The sequence below is a fragment of the Anolis sagrei genome, chromosome 8 (genome assembly GCF_037176765.1).
Source record: "Anolis sagrei isolate rAnoSag1 chromosome 8, rAnoSag1.mat, whole genome shotgun sequence".
Lineage (NCBI taxonomy): Eukaryota > Metazoa > Chordata > Lepidosauria > Squamata > Dactyloidae > Anolis > Anolis sagrei.
In genome coordinates, this window is record NC_090028.1 from 30,035,422 (window position 1) to 30,056,906 (window position 21,485).

Consider the following 21,485-nt stretch of genomic DNA (forward strand, 5'->3'; position numbering starts at 1 on the left):
CCTCTTTCTCTCAATCTCCCTTGCCTTTTCTATGCATCTCAATGGTAAGGAAGCCAACTGACTGACAACCGTTCTAAACAGGAACAAGTTACAAAACTTATCATTATTATTCCAAAACAGACTGCTCCTTCAAAGCCCAAAAACAGAATGAAGGGCCAAACAAATCCCTAGCATTAGCAAAGACATTGGAACGAACCCCCTTTCTTGTTGGTTTAAGGCATTCCCACATGATTCATCTTGATTTATTATGTTGCTAGGTTTGTGCACAAATGTCCATGGGCACTGGAACTTCCGCCAACTCAAAGATGAATGCAGAATGGAATTCAATTGCTCTTTGCGACTATTTGAAATGCCAGCTTCATCCTGGGGTGTGGAAGGTACAATAAGCAAGTCACTTCGCCCTCTGCGAAACGTCCCTGAATCCACGCTGGAGGGCAAGCCACGAGCCTCATTAAGGCTTTGTAATTATGCAAGTCGAGCTCTTTTGTTACAAGGAGGATGCCTTTCTTCCAGGTTTATTCTTGTGTCCTCCTTGAGTTATGCAGATATGGTACTTTGTAGCTGTTGTTTTGTATATAAATAAAAGCCATTTAAACAACTGATTAAAGAAACAAGAACCAAAACACGTCCATATGGGACTGTTGAGTCTCCTTTTAGCTGAATGTTTGGGAGCTGCTTCTGAAGGAGTCGAATACATCAGGTTGTTGTGAATTTTCTGGGCTGTCTGGCCATGTTCCAAAAGCATTCTCTCCTGACGTTTCGCCCGCATCTGTGGCAGGCATTCTCAGAGGTTGTGAGGTCCGATGGAAACTAGGAAAGTGGGGTTGATATATCCGTGGAATATCCAGGCTGGGGGAAAGAACTCTTGCCTGCTTGAGGCAAGTGGGAGTGCTGCAATTGGCCAGCTTGATTAGCACTGAGTAGCCTTGCAGCTTCAAAGCCTGGCTGCTTCCTGTCTGGGGGAATCCTTCATTGCCTTGAACAGACAGGAGTTCATTGCGGTATGCTCGCAAACTACTAGTGTCTACAACAAAATAGACCTTATTTTAAAAATACCCCTTGTATATAAATCTCCACTTATCTATGAGGCTTGAATGAAAAGTAATGCCTCCCCCTTCGTTACTTGGGTTTGGATGGGAATATTTTAATAAATCAAACGCAGAAATAATCCTTAGAATGTGCTCTTTAACTACCACTACTCAGTTTTCCACATAATCACCAGTCAATTGGATACATGTCTGAAGCCGTCACGGAAGAAGTCAACACTCTGTTTCCACAACCAGCATCTCACAGTTCTCTCGACGTCTTCATCAGAAGCATAATGATGTCCCTTCAAATCTTCTTTCATTATCGGAAACAGATGGAAGTCAGACGGTGTTAAATCTGGACTGTATGGAGGATGTTGTACGATGGTGAGATCCAGTCTCTGAAGTTCTGCTGTGGCGGAATGTGAAGTGTGTGGTCTGGCATTGTCATGCTGCAGGAAAACATTTCCCTTTTCCTTTCGGACCCTTGTTAGCCGTCGTTTCAAAGTTTGCAGTGTTGTGATGTAACACTCTGAATTTATTGTTGTTCTGTGTTCAAGGAAATCAACATGGATAACACCATCTGAATCCCAGAACACTGTTGCCATGATTTTTCCAGCTGAGGGCTGTGTCTTGAATTTCTTTTTCTGGGGCGAGTCTTTATGTCGATATTCCATCGACACTTCGTCTCTGGGTCGTAATGCTGTACCCATGTTTTGTCTCCTGTTACAATTGAATGGAGAAGGGCATCACCTTCATTCTCATAATGCGAGAGGAGTTCCTGGCAAATTTCACGTCTGTGTGCTTTCATTTCAGGCGTCAGCATCCTGGGTACCCATCGTGCACAGATCTTCCGATAGCCAAGCAAAGCAATAATGTGACCCATACGTTCTTGTGAAATGCTGATTATGCTTGAAATTTCTCTCTGAGTGATACAACGATCGTCCTGAATCAATCTGTCAACCTTTTGCTTGTGAAACTCAGGGGTTGCTGTCACAGTACGTCCCACTCTTTGTCACACAAGTCAGATGTTCCCACCTCAAAATCTTTAAACTTACTCGCCCAACTATACACAGTACTCACATCAACACAATCACCATAAACAGCTTGTATTCTCTGATGAATCTTCTTTGGGGTGACACCTTCTGCTGTCAATAATTCAATGACTGCACGATGCTTAAGTCACATTGACCGACCATCTGCGCAGAGTTCCATACTTCACACTTTAACAACACAACCGTTCAATGCTAAGGCTTCCCACCAAAATGGAACTGTAGAGAAGAGTCTACTGAACAAGCCAGTACCTGCCGCATACCAGTACTGCCATCTGTTGAAGAGTTATGAAGGTGGAGGCATAACTTTTAATTCAATCATCATAGTTTCCAACATATATATTTTTCCTGCTTATTCCAAAAAAACTACACCTGGCACCAGTTTCCACATGCCAGCTGTAGTTTTTGAGATCCAGAACGTATGCCATCTACCAGTCACCATCAGCTTGCCCATAAATAATCATGATAACCATATCTGAGAAACAAGAGCTGATGCGGCCTTTCCAATGCAATTAGTGCCCCAAATAACCCCAGGAACAGCACATCTAATCACCTCTCAACAAAAGATTCCTCCAGGCACTGGCAAGCCATCAAATGCTAATTAAGGTGGTCAGTTGAAACATTCACACCTAGCCCCAGCAGACAAGACTTCTTTGCCCCACCCTGGTCATTCCACAGATATATAAACCCATTTTCCTAGTTCCAACAGACTTCACTACCTCTGAGGATGCTTGCCTTAGATGCAGGTGAAACGTCAGAAGAAAATGCCTCTAGAACATGGCCATATAGCCCGAAAAAACCTACAACAACCCAGTTCTGATTTGCTTTGAGCTGCATATCCTCTCCACTGACAGCAAGGAGCTCTTCTGCACAGAACTGCTACAAGCCAACTCCTCCATTTGGATCACAGCTCCAGTCCATAAGCTGCCACCGGTTGAGGTCTGTTGCAACTTGAACCTCAACTATTTCCGTCTGAAACAATGGGCCTGAACTTTACGAGAGGTGCCAAATCCATTTCGGTCACGGGTGGGGGAATCGATGAAATGAAAGGGACAAATTACTTTGGGGAGGGGGGGGGGGGAATGGGGTTTACATTTGCCTGGGACCTGGCAGTGAAACTTTGCAGTGCAAATCTATCCTCCTGGGCCATGAAAGCCTTCAACAACACATTATCCTCCATTTGATTGTTGGCTTTGAGCAGATTATTGACTTTGAGCAGGAAAAATTGGCCTTTTGTCACTGGGCCACTCCCCATTAAAGCCACCTATTCAGAAAGCATCAGGATTCATTATTTTAAATACCTTTCCTCAGTCAACAGCTAGGACCACTATCCACTTCGTTCCATGCACTATTTCGAGGCTGGCCCTCTAAGTCAGAAGTTTCCAAATCATGTGTCGGGACACACTTGTGTGTTGCCTGCAGTCCAGAGGTGTGTCACATTAAAAGTTCTCCCCCCTACTGGAAGAGGCTCCCAAAGGGCATCCAGTCCAACCCTTTGGCCAGGCATAAAGACAGTCAAAGTCTTCCAGATAGATGGCCATCTCTGTTGGGTGAGTGGGCTTATTAACAAAAGACCTTCCCCATTAATATATATTAACGGCATTGTGACCCAGCACCAATAGCCCAAAGTGATAAAAAGAACAAAAACACACAGACCAATGTTATATCTTCCTTAGGAGGCTTCTCTTTGTAGTAAAATAACATGGTTGCACTATATACAAAAATAAGGTTTCCATAACACAAATAAAGTTCAACCTTCACGCTGGAGTTTCACACACGCGGCCTTCTCATTCTGAGGCTTACCTCACAGAATGAGGCGTTCTCATACAGACCAAGGCCTACCTCACACTGTGCAGCCTTCTCTCGTAGATTAAGGCCTATCTCACACTGAGGCCTTCTCTCACAATCTAAGGCCTCTCTCTGGGGCAAACTAACACAGAAGCCTACTAAGCTACAGCCACACCTGCTTATATAAAACTGCACGAAGCCTTCTACTACATGAGGCCTTCTCATTCTGAGGCTTACCTCACAGACTGAGGTGTTCGCATACAGACCAAGGCCTATCTCACACTGTGCAGCCTTCTCTCGTAGATTAAGGCCTATATCACATTGAGGCCTTCTCTCACAATCTAAGGCCTCCCTCTGGGGCAAACTAACACAGAAGCCTACTAAGCTACAGCCACACCTGCTTATATAAAACTGCACGAGGCCTTCTACTACACGAGGCCTTCTCATTCTGAGGCTTACCTCACAGACTGAGGCGTTCTCATACAGACCAAGGCCTACCTCACACTGTGCAGCCTTCTCTCATAGATTAAGGCCTATCTCACACTGAGGCCTTCCCTCACAATTTAAGGCCTCCCTCTGTGATGCCTTCTCACAGAAGCCTACTAAGCTACAGCCACACCTGCTTATATAAAACTGCAGATTTTGCTGAATCATTGCATACATTTAACCCTTTCAGTGCTTGACTCGCATTTTTGTAATTAAAAATACCTAATTAATTTTAATATTTCGGACAATCTCACCAGCATTTCATTGGATGATGTGTGATTGAGTCTTCTTCTCTTAAAGAAATGCTGGATGGCCATCTGTCAAAAGGGCTTTGATGGTGTCTTCCTTTATGGCAGGAAGAAGGGGGTTACACTGGATGGTCCTTGGGGCTCCCTTCCATCTCTAGGATTCTATGATATACCAATCATAAATCATTCTCTCTTAATCCTTTCTATCTCTATCTGTCTGTCTGCCTATCTACACTTTCTCTCTCGATCATATCCTCTGTTCGACTATGATGTTTGTGAGGGACCCCATGGAGCAGCTATAGAGGGAACAATGCAAGAATCTGTCAGAAATATTAAAAATTAACTAGGTATTTTTGATTACAAAAATGTGAGTCAAGTATCGAAGGGGTTAAATAGATGCAAAAGCTGCAGTTCAATATAAGCAAGTGTGTCTGTAGCTTAGTAGTAGTCAGTTTGAGGTAAACCTCAGTGGGAGAAAGGTCTCAGTCGGTGAGGTAAGCCTTAGTCTATGAGAAGGCTGAATGTGAAAAGGCCTGCTGTGAGAAGCTTCGTTGAAAGAAGCCCCAGGTTGAAGGTCTCGTGTGTAAAGCCTCATGTTTAAAGCTCCAGTATAAGTTGCTGCTGTGTAAAAAGCTACTGTGAGAAGCTCCAGTATAAGTTCATTGTGAGAGAAATCTCTGTGAGAGCGAAGCTGTTTATCTGCATAAGGAAGAAGCCCAGGATGGAAGCAAAGAAGGAAGTATAAGAGAATTTAATTGTGTTGTGGAAACAAAATCAACTGTAGGACATAAGAAGTGTCAAGGAGAAATTTCAAACAGTAAAGATAATATGAAACTACTACATACATATTATGTACTGTATAAAAGGGGTTGGTTTAACCTTCAGTTTGCTCGTAAAACTGAATGGCCGTGTCGTGAAAGGACGCAGGTCCACAAAGTGTGTCACCTACAAGAAAAGTTTGAGAAGCTTTGCTCTACGTAGCCCATGTGGTGTAACAATGTAGTAGTAACTCTCTTTCCACTTACTCTGTGTTCTGATAGACCTCAACGGAGATGTTGAGCCCTTCCAGCTCCTCCTTCAAAATCTGCAGGTCGGAGTTGACGTAACTGAGCTCGAGAAGCACCTGTTCCCGCACTTTGTTGTTGGTTGTCGCCCTGCCAAAAGGAAAGGATGCGCACTTCTCAGAGTGTTTTTGAGAACAGCAGGCTTATTGCAGAGTGAGCCCGAAAGCGCCTTTATTGACATTCTCTACATTTCTAAGACACCCTTCTCCCCAACCTGCTTTAAGATATCAAAATCCTTGTTGCAGAATTGACTTGGTCTGTTGCCAAAACACACACAAAGTAAATGATGTGGAACGGCTTCCAGGCAAGACTAGGGGCCCCTGCATTACGCAATTCTTTGTTGGAGGAAAATGAACAATGACGGAATGTACTCGTGTAGGAAATGGATGATTTGAGATCATTTTGAGACAGTTGCAAAAGAAAGTATTTCATTTCCTCTTCAAAGCTGTAGAGCAAGTCTTCTCAATGAGGGATCTCGGTAACTCAGGCAAACTTGAGCCCTCCCTCCAGGTGTTTTGGACTACAACTCTCACAATTCCTAACAGTTGAAGTCTAAAATACCTGGAGGATCCAAGTTTATCCATCCTTATGTTGATGCAACATGCCTTTTCAAGCATTGGTCCATATCCAATTTGTGGCCAATATAAATGAATTCAATCTATTTAAAACCAATAAACTTTCTAAAGATTTGGCATGATAAATATTACCACTAAAAAATATCGCCAGTAATTATAAACATCCATACATACAGATATACACATACTAATACATACACATAGATAAATACATACATAAACATACACATATACACACATACAAATATACCCATATGCATACAAATATACATGTGTACATGTATGCACATATGCACATACATATGTATAATATTTGCCGCATATGTATGTTCTGTGATCCACCCTGAGTCCCTTTTGGGGTGTGAAGGGTGGAATATAAATACTATAAATAAAAAAATATATAAGTGCACATATACACACATATGTATAAACACATATGTATACATACACATATATACACAGTCATACATTCACACATACACATATTTGCACACAGATATACACAAATACATATACACATAGCCATATAAACATACTGTACTCATGTTTACATCCACATATACACATACATTCATCCATACATATATAAAGATATATACATAGACATATACACATAATATGTATAAATACATATATTCACATACATATGTATAAACATGCATATACACATACATATATACATACACATATATCCATATCCTTATCAATATCCGCATACTGTACATATGTTTACATACAAATATACACATGCATATTCATACATACGCATACACATATATACACACAGATATACAAAAATACATATATCCATATTCTTATGCATATCCACATCCTGTACATATGTTTACATACATATATACACATGCATATTCATACATACACATATATACACAGATATAAAAAAACACATATATCCATATACACATACTGCACACATGTTTACATACGCATATACACATACACATTCATACATACACATATATCCATATCCTTATCCATATCCACATACTGTACATATGTTTACATACACATATACGGTACACATGCATATTCATACATACACATACACATATATACACACAGATATGCACAAACACATATATCCATATTCTTATCCATATCCACATACACATACTGTACATATGTTTACATACACATATACACATGCATATTCATACATACACATACACATATATACACAGAGATATACACAAACACATATATCCATATACACATACTGCAGACATGTTTACATATGCATATACACATACACATTCATACATACATATACACATATATCCATATCCTTATCCATATCCACATACACATATTGTACATAGGTTGACATACATATATACACAAGTATACATAAATACTCATACATACACATATACAGATACACACACATATAGATATACACATATACATATCCAAGATTTCCATCTGCCATGTTTTGAGTAAGGCACTGAGAGCAAAGGGGCAACTGGCTGGGAGGCAGAACCTGCTCCTGTTAAAGAGAACCAAGGCTACATTTTGTGACGGAGGACAGACAGATGGACGGGAAGGGATGGAGACGGTGGGAACATACCGTAGGAGGTTCTCAGCGCCCGCTCTCATCCTCACCGCTTTCAGGATCTGCTGGTTCAGGACGGCTCTTTGGTTCTGCAATTTGCTGCGCCCGGTCTCTGCAAGAGGGTTGCATCCCTGCAATACAGAAACACATTTCTTTCCTCAAATTCTGATAGCCAGAATTGTGTTGTAAATAACCAGAGTTTCCAACTAGTCAGTCGGAGGCATGAGCATAACCACTCCACACTGCAATGCATTGTTGCAGACCCTGCTTCTATCTCTAGTTTTGTCAACAACCTATTAGTCACACTCACAAAAGCCAGAACTGGGAATTCTTTGCTTTCCATATAAGCCAAAAACAAACCTTGGTTTAAAGGCCGTGTATGACCCTGACTCATTTGAATAATCCCAGGTTTGAACATAATACTGAAGCTAATAATGCCTGATTTCTTTACAGATTTGTGAAAGGAGCCCAAAAGGAGAACATAGGCCAGCATTTCTCAACCTGGGGGTCGGGACCCCTGGGTGGATTGCAAGGGGGTGTCAGAGGGGTCGCCAAAGACCACCTGAAAACACAGTATTTTCTGTTGGTCATCTGGGTCCTGTGTGGAAAATTTGGCTCAATTCTATCATTGGTGGGGTTCAGAATGTGTTTTGAAATTAGGTGAACTGTAAATCTCAGTAACTACAACTCCCAAATATCAAGGTCTATTTCCCCCAAACTCCACCAGCATTCACATTTGGGCATATTGAGTATTTGTGCCAAGTTTGGTCCAGATCTATCATTGTTTCGAGTCCGCAGTGCTCTCTAGATGTAAGTGAACTACAACTCCAAAACTCAAGGTCAGTGCCCACCAAACCCTTCCAGTACATTCTGTTGGTCATGGGAGTTCTGTGTGCCAAGTTTGCTTCAATTCCATCGTGGGTGGAGTTCAGAATGCTCTTTGATTGTAGGTGAATTATAAATCCCAGCAACTATAACTACCAAATGTCAATGTTTATTTCCCCCCAAACTCCGCCAGCGTTCACATTTGGGCATATTGAGTATTTGTGCCAAGTTTGGTCCAGATCCATCATTGTTTAAGTCCACCATGCTCTCTGGATGTTGGTGAACTACAACTCCAAAACTCAAGGTCAATGCCCACCAAACCCTTCTAGTATGTTCTGTTGGTCATGGGAGTGCTGTGTGCCAAGTTTTGTTGAATTCTATCATTGGTAGGGTTCAGAATACTTTTTGATTGTAGGTGAACTATAAATCCCAGCAACTACTACTCCCAAATGACAAAACCAATCCCCCAACCCCACCAGTATTCAAATTTGGGCATATTGGGTATTTGTACGGAATTTGGTCCAGTGACTGAAGATCCATCCTGCATATCAGAAATTTACATTACGATTCATAACAGTAGCAAAATTACTGTTGTGAAGCAGCAACGAATATAATGTTATGGTTGGGGGTCACCACAACATGAGGAACTGTATTGAGGAGTCCTGGCATGAGGAAGGTTGAGAAACACTGGCTTAGATAGATAGATTCCTTACATATGGTGGCCGGTGGAAGCAAATTACAAGCAAAGGATTGTAAAGATTGCTGTTTTGTACTACCGTTTCCCAAATCCTGCAGACAGCATGGTGAGTAGCTATGTCAGCTAGGACATTCTGGGAGTTGTAGTCCAAAAGGGCAATGTTTCCAAATCCTGCTTATCTACTTGCATCAGAAAACAGAAAAAAACAAACAACCTGAGAGCAAAATATTAACCAGTATGTCAAGAGAAGGCTGCTGTCTTTCTCGGCTTGCCCTTTGGTAAAAAATAGTGTGTCACCAAAACATTAAAGCATATATCCGCCACATTCTATTGTCTACATTTTAGAAATAATGAAGGCGCCTTTAAAATAAGCAATCCTGGTGTCTATTATTACATAAATCAATTCTGTCCAATGTACCAGGCTCTTTTCTCTCTTTCTGGAAGAAGTGTACCACAAATGAAACCACTTTGCATGTCAGTGTGTCCTTAAACCGCAATCTTAGATAACTCAGGATGATTGTGACCTCAGTTGTGTTTTTTTTTTCTTGGAACGCAGCTCATAAATAATGGCCCAGTTTAGTTCAATGACAAAATAATTGCCTAGTTGCCACCACACTCCGCAGAAGTTTTTCCTTTCAAGTAGTAAAGTTTTACACTGCGCCTTGAAATTAGATTTTAAATACAAGAGATGTACACATTCAGGACCATAGTTTCAGTTTGCAGAAAGAGTTGCATCAGTTGCATGACACTGTAAATCGCCCTGTCACTGAACATGGAGAAAACCAAAGTGCTCTTCGAGCAGTTACTAACCAATCCCTCTCCAATGCCAGAAATACAGCTTAATGGTGTAACATTAGAAAATGTTAACCATTTCCGCTCCCTTGGTAGCTACTTCTCCACAAATGTCAACATTGACACTGAAATTCAACACCGCCTGAGCTCTGTGAGTGTAGCTTTTTTTTCGAATGAAGCTGAGAGTGTTTGAGGACTGGGACATCCGTAGGGATACCAAGGTGCTTGTTTATAAATCTATTGTCCTCCCAACCCTGCTATATGCCTGAAAGACGTGGACAGTCTACAGATGTCACATGCAAGTCCTAGAACGATTCCATCAGCGTTGCCTCCAAAAAATCCTGGAAGAAGCAAAGACCACCAGCATTGAAGCGATGGTCCTCCGCCATCAACTCTGCTGGACCGGCCACGTTGTCCGGATGCCTGACCACCGTCTCCCAAAGCAGTTGCTCCGAACTCAAGAATGGAAAATGGAATGTTGGAGGACAGGAAAAGAGATTTAAAGATGGGCTCAAAGCCAACCTTTAAAACTCTGGCATAGACACTGAGAACTGGGATGCCCTGGCCTTGAGTGCTCCAGCTGGAGGTCAGCTGTGACCAGCAGTGCTGTATAATTTGAAGAGACATGAATGTAGGGCGAAAGATAGAAACATGCCAAGGTGTGTCAAGCCAACCCCGAACAGGACCACCTTCCACCTGGAAACCAATGCCCTCACTGCGGGAGAGGAGGCAGATCAAGAATACAGCTCCACAATGGACTGGGACCAAACTTAGCACAGAGAAGCTCCATGCCTACCTGAACATACTGCAGGGGTTTGTGGGAAGTGACCTTGCTTTTTGGAGTTGTAGTTCACCCTTATCCAAAGAACCAATGGAGCTCGACCAAACTTGGCACACAGACTCAACATGGCCAACTCTGCATACAGGCCCGGTTTGGGGGTGACTGTCCTTGGCATATGGGAGTTGTAGTTCACCCTTATCCAGAGAGGCCTGAATCCAGTCGATGTCAAGTTTCAACCACACTTGGCACACAGACTCAACATGGCCAACTGAACAAACAGGCATAGTTTGGGTATGATTGTCCTTGGCATATGGAAGTTATAGTTCAATCTTATACAGAGAGCCCAGAACCCAGACAATGTCGGATCTGGACCAAACTTGGCACAAAGGCCCAACATGGCCAACTTTGAATACTGGTGGGGTTTAGGGTGATTGGCCCACAATTTTTGGAATTGCAGTTCACCCTCAATTCCAAAATGGATAGACACAGTAATTCAGTTTTAGTAGCAAACCAGAGTTTAAACCAACCCATTATAAGATATACGAACTCATAAATAAATTGAAATAATAAATTGTATGGGGACACAACGTATCTCATAAAAATCTACTGTGTTGCAAAATGATGCATGTCTAAAAAGTGTCTCACCAACATGAAATGGCCGGAAGGCTCTGCCCTAAACTATGGCACGGGGAACCCGCTGGTAACCTGGAGGCTGGGCTTCTGCAATGCACTCTACATTGGGCTACCTCTGTTCCAAATTTGGAAACTCAAATGAGTTCAAAACATGGCAGCCAGATTAGCCAGTGGCAAATCAAAGAGAGATCATAGTAGCCTTTATGAGTATCACTCCACTGGCTGCCAATTAGTTCCCAGGCAAAGTGTGAATTGTTATTACTTTTGCAGGTTGCCTCTGGCATTGCCTCCTCCTCCTCTCATATAATCCACCCCATATACATTCCAGTAATCTGGAGGCCATTTCCTCCATTCAGCCTGGACAAGAATGGCAATGGTCAGTCGCCCAGGAGACTTTTTCTTCAGATGCTCCTAGATTGTGGAATGACTTGCTGGAAGAGGTTTCGCAGCTACTGAATATGCAAAATAGCACTAAAGAGCAGTCTCTTCCGAAAGGTTTAATCACATGATTTTAAATTATGAATCTTAAATCACTGATTTTAAATTATGCATTAGTTGTTTTAGTATGTATTGGTGGATATGAGTGCCAAGTTTGGTCCAGATCCGTCATTGTTTGGATTCCCAGCATTCTTTGGAATGGGAGTGAACTGTAACTCCTCAAATTCAAGGGCAGTTCCCCAAATCCCAAAAGTATTCAAACTTGATCATGATGGGTACGAGTGCCAAGTTTGGTCCAGTTCCATCATTGTTTGGGTTCACAGCACTCTTTGGAATGGGAGTGAACTATAACTTCCCAAATTCAAGGGCAGTTCCTCCAAACACCAACAGTATTCAAAGTTGGCCATAATGGGCATGAGTGCCAAGTTTAGTTCAGATCCATTGTCGTTTGAGTTCATAGTGCTGTCTGGATGCGGGTGAACTACAACTCCCAGAATCCATGGTCAATCACCCTCAAACCCCACTAGTTTATTCTATTGCTCATGTGGGGGGGGGGGGGTTGTGTATCAAACTTGGTCCTGATCAGTCATCAGTGAGGGTCACAGTGGTCTCTGGAAGTGGGAGCACATAGGCAATGTACCACAAACATACTTGCCAACATACATACAAAAATACATACATATGTTCATTTTTATTACATAGATGGATGGATGGATAGATTAGATATGTATTTTATTATGTTGTTACTTCCAACCATGATCTGCTGGGAGAGGCAGATCAAAATTGTTGTTGATGATGACTGAATAAAGTCGATATGGAAACTGGGTTGCTGTGAGTTTTCTGGGCTGTATGGACATGTTCCAGAAGCATTCTCTCCTGACATTTTACCCACACCTATGGCTGGCATCCTCAGAGGTTGTGTGTTCTGTGGGAACTAGGAAAGTGGAGTTTATATCCCTGTGGAACGTCCAGGGTGGGAGAAAGAACTCTTGTCTGCTGGAGGCAGGTAATTGGCTGCCTTGATTAGCATTTAATGGTCCTGCAGTTTAAAGGTCCAGCTGCTTACTGCCTGGATAATCCTTTGTTGGAAGGTGATTATCTGGCCCTGGTTGTTTCTTTTCCAGAATTCCCCTGTTTTTGAGTGTTGTTCTTTGTTTAGTGTTTTCATAGAATCATAAAATCCTAGAGTTGGAAGACACCTCATGGGCCATCCAGTCCAACCCCATTCTGCCACACTCTGGGGCAGAGAGTTCCACTGTTGAACAGCTCTCACAGCCAGGTAGTTTTTCCTAATGATTTTAGTTTTGATTTTAGAGTTTGCTTACCTTGAAACTGCAAGGCCATTCAATGCTAATCAAGGTAGTCATTTGCAACATTCAGACTTGCCTCCAATAGACAAAGAATTCTTTCTCCCACCCTGGACATCATTCCAGAGATATATAAACCCTATTTTCCTAGTTTCCAACAGACCTCACAATTTCTGAGAATGCCTGCAGGCGTAACGTCAGGAGAGAATGCTTCTGGAACATGGCCATAAAGCCTGGAAAACTCACAACAACCCAATGATTCCAGCAAAAAAGCCTTCAACAATACATATGGAAACTCCTTGCCTCTTACTTCAGCCTGGGACCCTTGAGATGTTTTGAATACACTCTGTATCCTTCTTGCTGTGCTGCAGTTCATTCCCATCTGGAAAATACCAGATAGGGAAAGGCTGCTGGGGCTGTTTACTCTCTCCTAGGCTGAGACTTCTATTCTGAATGATGTTAACACTGCGAAGACATCACTGTGCTTTCAGACACGCTCCTATGAAGAGACTGTACTTCCATGCACCTGAAGGATCAGGATGAAGCAGCTCAGGTCTGACCGCTCAGATTAGTGACCTTCTCAAAAGTCTTACCAGAAAGAGTTTGCAAAAAAAATAATACTGGTTTCATCAAGAATAATTTTCAGAACTTATGTGTAAAGAGAATCCAACTTGCATCACCATCACCTCCAGGAAAGATTATGCTTGCCAAACTACTTGAGCAGAAGGTCACTCTACGTAATGGGGAGACTGACTCACGGTGTTTACATCATAATCAACAACAACAATAACCACCACAACAAATCAAGACCCAAAATTCAGACCTACAGACCTATTTCAAAGCTAATGCTAGAAGAGAGAAAAATAATTAACCTAATATGAATCTCTTTCTAAACAGTGTTTCTCAACCTGGGGGTCGTGAGGTGTTGTCCGAGGGGTCGCCAAAGATCGTTGGTGGGTTCAGAACGCTCTTCGATTGTAGGTGAACTATAAATCCCAGCAACTACAACTCCCAAATCATAGAATCATAGAATTGGAAGAGACCTCATAGGTCATCCAGTCCAACCACCTGCCAAGAAGCAGGAATATTGCATTCAAAGCGCCCCTGACAGATGGCCATCTAGCCTCTGTTTAAAAGCCTCCAAAGAAGGAGCCTCCACCACACTCCAGGGCAGAGAGTTCCACTGCTGAATGGCTCTCCCAAGGTCTAATTTCCCCAAACACCACCAGTGTTTACATCTGGGCATATTGAGTATTCGTACTAAGTTTGGTCCAGATCCATCATTGTTTGAGCCCACAGTACTCTCTGGATGTAGGTGAACTACAATTCCAAAACTCAAGGTCAATGCCCACCAAACCTTTCCTGTATTTTCTGTCGGTCATGGGAGTTCTGTGTGCCAAGTTTGGTTCAATTCCATCATTGGTGGAGTTCAGAATGCACTTTGATTGTAGGTGAACTATAAATTCCAGCAACTACAACTCCCAAATGTCAAGGTCTATTTTCCGCAAACTCTACCAGTGTTCGCATTTGGGCATATTGAGTATTCATGGCAAGTTTGGTCCGGATTTATCATTGTTTGAGTCCACAGTGCTCTCTGGATGTAGGTGAACTACAACTCCCAAACTCAAGGTCAATGCCCACCAAACCCTTCCAGTATTTTCTGTTTGTCATGGGAGTTCTGTGTGCCAAATTTGATCCAATTCCATTGTTGGTGGAGTTGAGAATGGTCTTTGATTGTCCACAGTGCTCTCTGGATGTAGGTGAACTACAACTCCCAAACTCAAGGTCAATGCCCACCAAACCCTTCCAGTATTTTCTGTTTGTCATGGGAGTTCTGTGTGCCAAATTTGATCCAATTCCATTGTTGGTGGAGTTGAGAATGGTCTTTGATTGTAGGTTAACTATAAATCCCAGCAACTACAACTCCCAAATGGCAAAATCAACCCCCAACTCCACCAACATTCACATTTAGGCATTTGGGTATTTGTGTCAAATTTGGTCCAATGAATGAAAATACATCCTGCATATTAGGTATTTACATTATGATTCATAACAGTAGCAAAATTACAGTTTTGGAGTAGTAACGAAAATGTTATGGTTGGGGGTTACCACAACATGAGGAACTGTATTAAGGGGTTGCAGAATTAGGAGGGTTGAGAACCACTGACTTAGATCATAGGGCTGCTTTAAGGTGAAGCTTTTAGGAGACAATCCCTTTTCCTCCAGACCTCACTTTGCAGCCTTTTCATGTTTACCTATTGTTTCTCCAGAGTTCTTTCCTCCTTCCTAAGGAAAATGGCTAGAGGGGCACCCAATAGTTTTTAATTGTGAACAATAAGAGTACTTTGTCAGGGAACACCCTCAGCGCTGTAAGGCTGGAAAGGTAACCATTAAAGCTGGAAAGGGAACTCTGAAAGGATTCCAGAGAATGGCTGGATTCTGCCCTAAGCCTTCTGACAACATTGTAAAACATTTCTTTTGTTAAGGAAATTACAGGTAAATGACCCACAATTGCTAGGAAATGGTTGGAGAATCTCGTGGAAAAGGAAAGTCACTTGGAGAAAAAGATGCGCCATTCCCTTCCTCTTCCCCCACTTTAGCAGAGAATATTATTAAAGTTTTCGAACTGTGTGCTGGAATTAAAGTTCTGAGAGTGCCTTGGACAGCGAGAAGATCCAACCAGTCCATACTTCAGGAAATAAAGCCCGACTGCTCATTGGAGGGAAGGATAGTAGAGGCCAAGATGAAGTGCTTTGGCCACATCATGAGAAGAAAGGAAAGCTTAAAGAAGACAATGATGCTGGGGGAAATGGAAGGAAAAAGGAAGAGGGGCCAACCAAGAGCAAGATGGAGGGATGGTATCCTTGAAGTGACTGGCTTGACCTTGAAGGAGCTGGGGGTGGTGACGGCCAACAGGGAGCTCTGGCATGGGCTGGTCCATGAGGTCACAAAGAGTCAGAAACGACTGAACGAATGAACAACAACAACAATAGTAATGGTAAAGGTTTCTCCTTGACATTAAGTCTATCGTGTCCGACTCTGGGGAGTGGTGCTCATCTCCATTTCTAAGGTAAGGAGTCGGCGTTGTCCATAGATGCCTCCTAGATAATGTGACTGGCATGACAGCATGGAGTGCCGTAACCTACCCGTTGGAGCAGTACTGAGGGATCTACTCACATTTGGATGTTTTCGAACTGCTAGGTTGGCAGACGATGGGGCTAACAGTGGGAGCTCACCTTGCTCCCCGGATTTGAACCGCTGACCTTTCGGTCAGCCAGTTCAGTAGCTCAGTGGTTTAACCCACTGCACCACTGGGGGCTCCATATGTATGTTTGTGTGTGTGTGTATGTGTGTGTGTGTGTGTATATATATATCTGTGTGTGTATATGTGTATGTTTATGGAGCCCCCAGTGGCGCAGTGGGTTAAAGTGCTGAGCTGCTGAGCTTGTTGATTGAAAGGTCATAGCTTCGAATCCGGGAAGCGGCGTGAGCTTCTGCTGTTATCCCCAGCTTCTGCCAACCCAGCAGTTTGAAAACATGCAAAATGTGAATAGATCAATAGGTACCGCTCCGGCGGGAAGGTAACGGCGCTCCATGCAGTCATGCCAGCCACATGACCTTGGAGTTGTCTACGGACAACGCCGGCTCTTCGGCTTAGAAATGGAGATGAGCACCACACCCCAGAGTCAGACACAACTGGACTTAATGTCAGGGGGGAAACCCTTTACTATATGTGTATGTACACACACACACACACACACACAATATCTAAATAACAAGGCTTACATCCATTTCTATTTTAATTAAAGAGTAACGATAGGTCAATCGTCTAAAGTATCTTGGATATAGAGTATTTAAATAGACACACACACACACACATCCCATATATATAAACACTAATTTTAGCTGATTCTGAAGGAAGAAAGCAAGGGAGACACCGAGGCCAGTCTGTGTTTGGGTTTGGCAAAAGAGCAAGCCTACAACAACCCAAAAGAGCAAGCCTTCCTTAGCAAGCCCCGCCAAAATGCGTTCAACCACAGCCTCCAATCTGCAGATAGGAATGAAGGGTATTTATTATAGGCCATCCACCTTTGTGCCAAATTGGGAGAGCTGTCTTGTGAGATTTAATGCGGAAACAATGGACTTTGGCCGTCTGTTGGAGTGCGTAAAGTGTGTGCTCCGCTTCTGACAAAACGCCAATAAACTCCCAAGAGATCCCTCTGCAAGGAAAACCACGTCAGGATGAGCTCTACTCCGAATGCCTAAGATTCATTCTTTGCCACTTGCAGAATTGGACTGAGCATAACAATTTGTCAAGAGGATACAACAGAAGTATCCCAGACTGGAAGGCAAACAGATCATTTGGCAACACAACTGTTTCTGAATTATTCTGTTTCTTTATGCAGCGCATGGGGGACTGAAGAATATGCCTTGATGAAAAAGCAGCCTCCACCTCACAGACAGACAATCTAGTGCAGTGATTCTCAATCTTCCTAATGCCGTGACCCCTTAATACATTTCCTCATATTGTGGTGACCCCCAACCATAAAATTATTTTTGTAGCAACGTCATAACAGTAATTTTGCTACATTTTTGAATAATAATGTAAATATCTGATATGCAGGGTATATTTTCATTCACTGGACCAAATTTGGCACAAATACTCAATACGCCTAAATTTGAATATTGGTAGACTTGGCGGGGGGATTGATTTTGTCATTTGGGAGTTATAGTTGGTGGGATTTATAGTTCACCTACAATCAAAGAGCATTCTGAACTCCACCAGTGATGGAATTGAACCAAACTTGGCACACAGAACTACCAAGACCAGCAGAAAATACTGGTTTTGGTGGGCCTTGACCTTGAATTTTGGAGTTGTAGTTCCCCTATATCCAGAGAGCACTGTGGACTTCAACAATGATGGATCTGGACCAAATTTGGCACGGATACTCAATATGCCCAAATGTGAACACTGATGGAGTTTGGGGAAAATAGACCTTGACATTTGGGAGTTGTAGTTGCTGGGATTTATAACTCACCTCCAATCAAAGAGCATTCTGAACCCCACCAATAATAGATTTGGGCCAAACTTCCCACACAGAACCCCCATGACCAACAGAAAATACTGTGTTTGCAGATGGTCTTTGCCAAGCCCTCTGACACCCTCTCACAACCCCGCAAGGTTCCCGACCCCCAGGTTGAGAAACACTATTCTGGAGGATGGCGGTTTGTCTGCCCTGAGAAGAAAAGGACATCACTAAATGTGTAGAAGAAAGAAAGGCGTTGAACTGCATTAATTCTACAGTGTAGATGCAGCGCTGCCTCCAAAAAATCCTACAAATCTCTTGGGAAGACAAGCGGACAAATATCAGCATGCTGGAAGAAGCAAAGACCACCGGTATTGAAGAGATGTTCCTCCGCCATCAACTCTGCTGGACTGGCCATGTTGTCCAGATGCCCGACCACCGTCTCCTAAAGCAGTTGCTCTATTCCGAACTCAAGAACGGAAAACGGAATGTTGGTGGACAGGAAAAGAGATTGAAAGATGGGCTCAAAGCCAACCTTAAAAACTCTGGCATAGACACTGAAAACTGGGAAGCCCTGGTCCTTGCGCACTCCAGTTGGAGGTCAGCTGTGACCAGCAGTGCTGGAGAATTTGAAGAGGCACGAAAGGAGGGCGAAAGAGAGAAATGTGCAAAGAGGAAGGTGCATCAAACCAACCCTGTCTGGGAACACCTTCCACCTGAAACCAGTGCCCTCACTGCGGGAGAACATGCAGATCAAGAATAGGGCTCCACAGTCACCTACGGACCCACCGCCAAGACACTGACCTTGGAGGACCATCATCCTCGGACTACGAGGGATCACCTCACTAAGTAAGTAAAGTGAGGCAAGCATCCTCACTACCTCTGAGGATGCTTGCCATAGATGCAGGCAAAACGTCAGGAGGTAATGCCTCTAGACCATGGCCATATAGCCCGAAAAAACCTACAACAACTAAGTAAAGTTAGTTATATTTGAGTTATACTCATTTAAATCAAGACATGAGACATCTGAGGATGATTGGTTCCAGCAGGACTACTCTTTATATGACTAAGTCTGGACCCAACCTACTGCAAATATTTGCATATTTATTTATTATGTGCGCATATTGTCCATGTTCCTGAAGCAGTGAACAATGAATCAGCCCTGCCTAAGCGACAGCATCGGCGTCTTCACAATGAGCTTTGAGCCAGTAAGGAAACAGCAAACAAACTCTTGCCCCGAAACAAGGAAGAACCGGCATATCTTCACCAAAACCCAAGTTCTCTTTTACACAATTGTTTAGGAAAACTATCAAACTAAGAAATGCCAATTGTGAGATAGAAAAAAACCTTGTGCATTCAATTATTGTCCATAGGGGCGATCAGAGTGGCCAGTGGCTATGAGGCATCCGAGTTGATTCTCTGGGTGTTGACGCTGATAAGCTAAGAGACACATTAATGGGACAGAGAAGAAGGTGCACAAAGTTGAGCCCAGGTGGGTGTGCCTCCCTCTGAAGTTACGTGAGGCATTCAGTTCCGCCTCAAGCGATGGCCAGGCCTCCAGAACAAATAAACACTCAACAGAGTAAAGACTTTGAGCCACACAAAGGTTTGCTTAAGCAAGGAGAGTTATTAACCACTTTGCCTCTGTGAATAGGTATGCGCATCTCCAAGTTACCAGTCAACTTAGGGCAACTCTGTGAATTTCATAGAGTTTTCTTAGGCAAGGAATACTCAGAGGGGATCCTGCCAGAGCCTTCCTCTGAAATTCTTGGCACCACAATTGAAGGGAGAGGTTGACAAGCTGAAATGTGTCCAGAGAAGGGCGACTAAAATTTATTTATTTATATTTTATTTACTAGTTGTCCCCTGCTACGTGTTGCTGTGGCCGAATCTGGTGGTCATAGGGGTTTTGTGTGGGAAGTTTGGCCCAATTCTATCGTTGGTGAGGTTCAGAATGTGTGATTGTAGGTGAACTACAACTCCCAAATGTCAAGATTCTATTTCCCCCAAACTCCACCAGTGTTCACATTTGGGCATGTTGAGTATTCGTATAGAGTTTGATCTAGATCCATCATTGTTTGAGTCCACACTGCTCTCTGGATGTAGGTGAACTACAACTCCAAAACCAAAGGACACTGCCCACCAAACCCTTCTAGTGTCTTCTCTTGGTCGTGGGATTTCTGTGTGCCAAGCTTGGTTCAGTTCCATCGTTGGTGGGGTACAGAATGCTCTTTGATTGTAGGTGAACTATAAATCCCAGCAACTACAACTCCCAAATGACAAAATCAATTTTTTGAGTGAAGGACATACATTGGGTTGTTAGGTGTTTTGTGTCCAAATTTGGTGTCAGTTCGTCCAGTAGTTTTTGAGTTCTGTTAATCCCACAAACGAACATTACATTTTAATTTATATAGATTTCACATCAAAAGCATTGCATAAATTAGTATAAAACTAATAAAAATGGGTCAAAATATCCATTGACCAAAAGCAGGTAACAGCAATGGCATTGTCTGTAGCTTCCAACAACTCTTCCTGTGCATGACGCAGTTGTCTGTTCTGCCCCACAGTCACACAAAGTGTGGGATTCTTGGTGACTAAAATGATCAAGGATCTGGAGAACAAGCCCTATGAGAAGCGGCTTAAAGAGCTGGGCATGTTTAGCCTGCAGAAGAGAAGGCTGAGAGGAGACAGGATGAGGGACATGGATAAATAGGTGAGGGGAAGTCATAGGGAGGAGGGAGCAGGCTTGTTTTCTGCTGTCGTGGAGACTAGGACGTGGAACAATGGCTTCAAACGACAGGAAAGGAGATTCCACCTGAACATTAGGAAGGACTTCCTGACTGTGAGAGCTGTTCAGCACTGGAACTCTCTGCCCTGGAGTGTGGTGGAGACTCCTCCTTGAGAGGCTTTTAAGCAGAGTCTGGGTGGCCATTTGTTGGGGATGCTTTGAATTAGATTTTCCTGCTTCTTGGAAGAATGGGGTTGGACTGGATGACCCACGAGGTTTCTTCCAACTCAATGATTCTAAGACCATGGAGCTTACAACAACTGCCCTACAGCTATCTTCCCTATCTATCTATCTATCTATCTATCTATCTATCTATCCATTCCCCCCCCCCCTCAGTCTATCTAGTCTCTGTCCATCTTGTCTATCTGTCTAATCTATCTAGCCTG

The 21,485-nt window shown here is 43.0% G+C and overlaps 1 protein-coding gene across 1 annotated transcript in view; it reads right to left on the reverse strand.

The window, feature by feature from the left end:
- Positions 1-21,485, reverse strand: part of RHPN2 (rhophilin Rho GTPase binding protein 2) — a 66,197-nt gene that overhangs the window by 29,128 nt on the left and 15,584 nt on the right. The window contains exons 2-3 of the mRNA XM_060788072.2: positions 7,827-7,942; positions 5,625-5,753 (exon numbers count right to left, since the gene is read on the reverse strand). Of these exons, the coding sequence (XP_060644055.2) occupies positions 5,625-5,753; positions 7,827-7,942 (245 nt within the window). The remainder of the gene's footprint in view (positions 1-5,624; positions 5,754-7,826; positions 7,943-21,485) is intronic.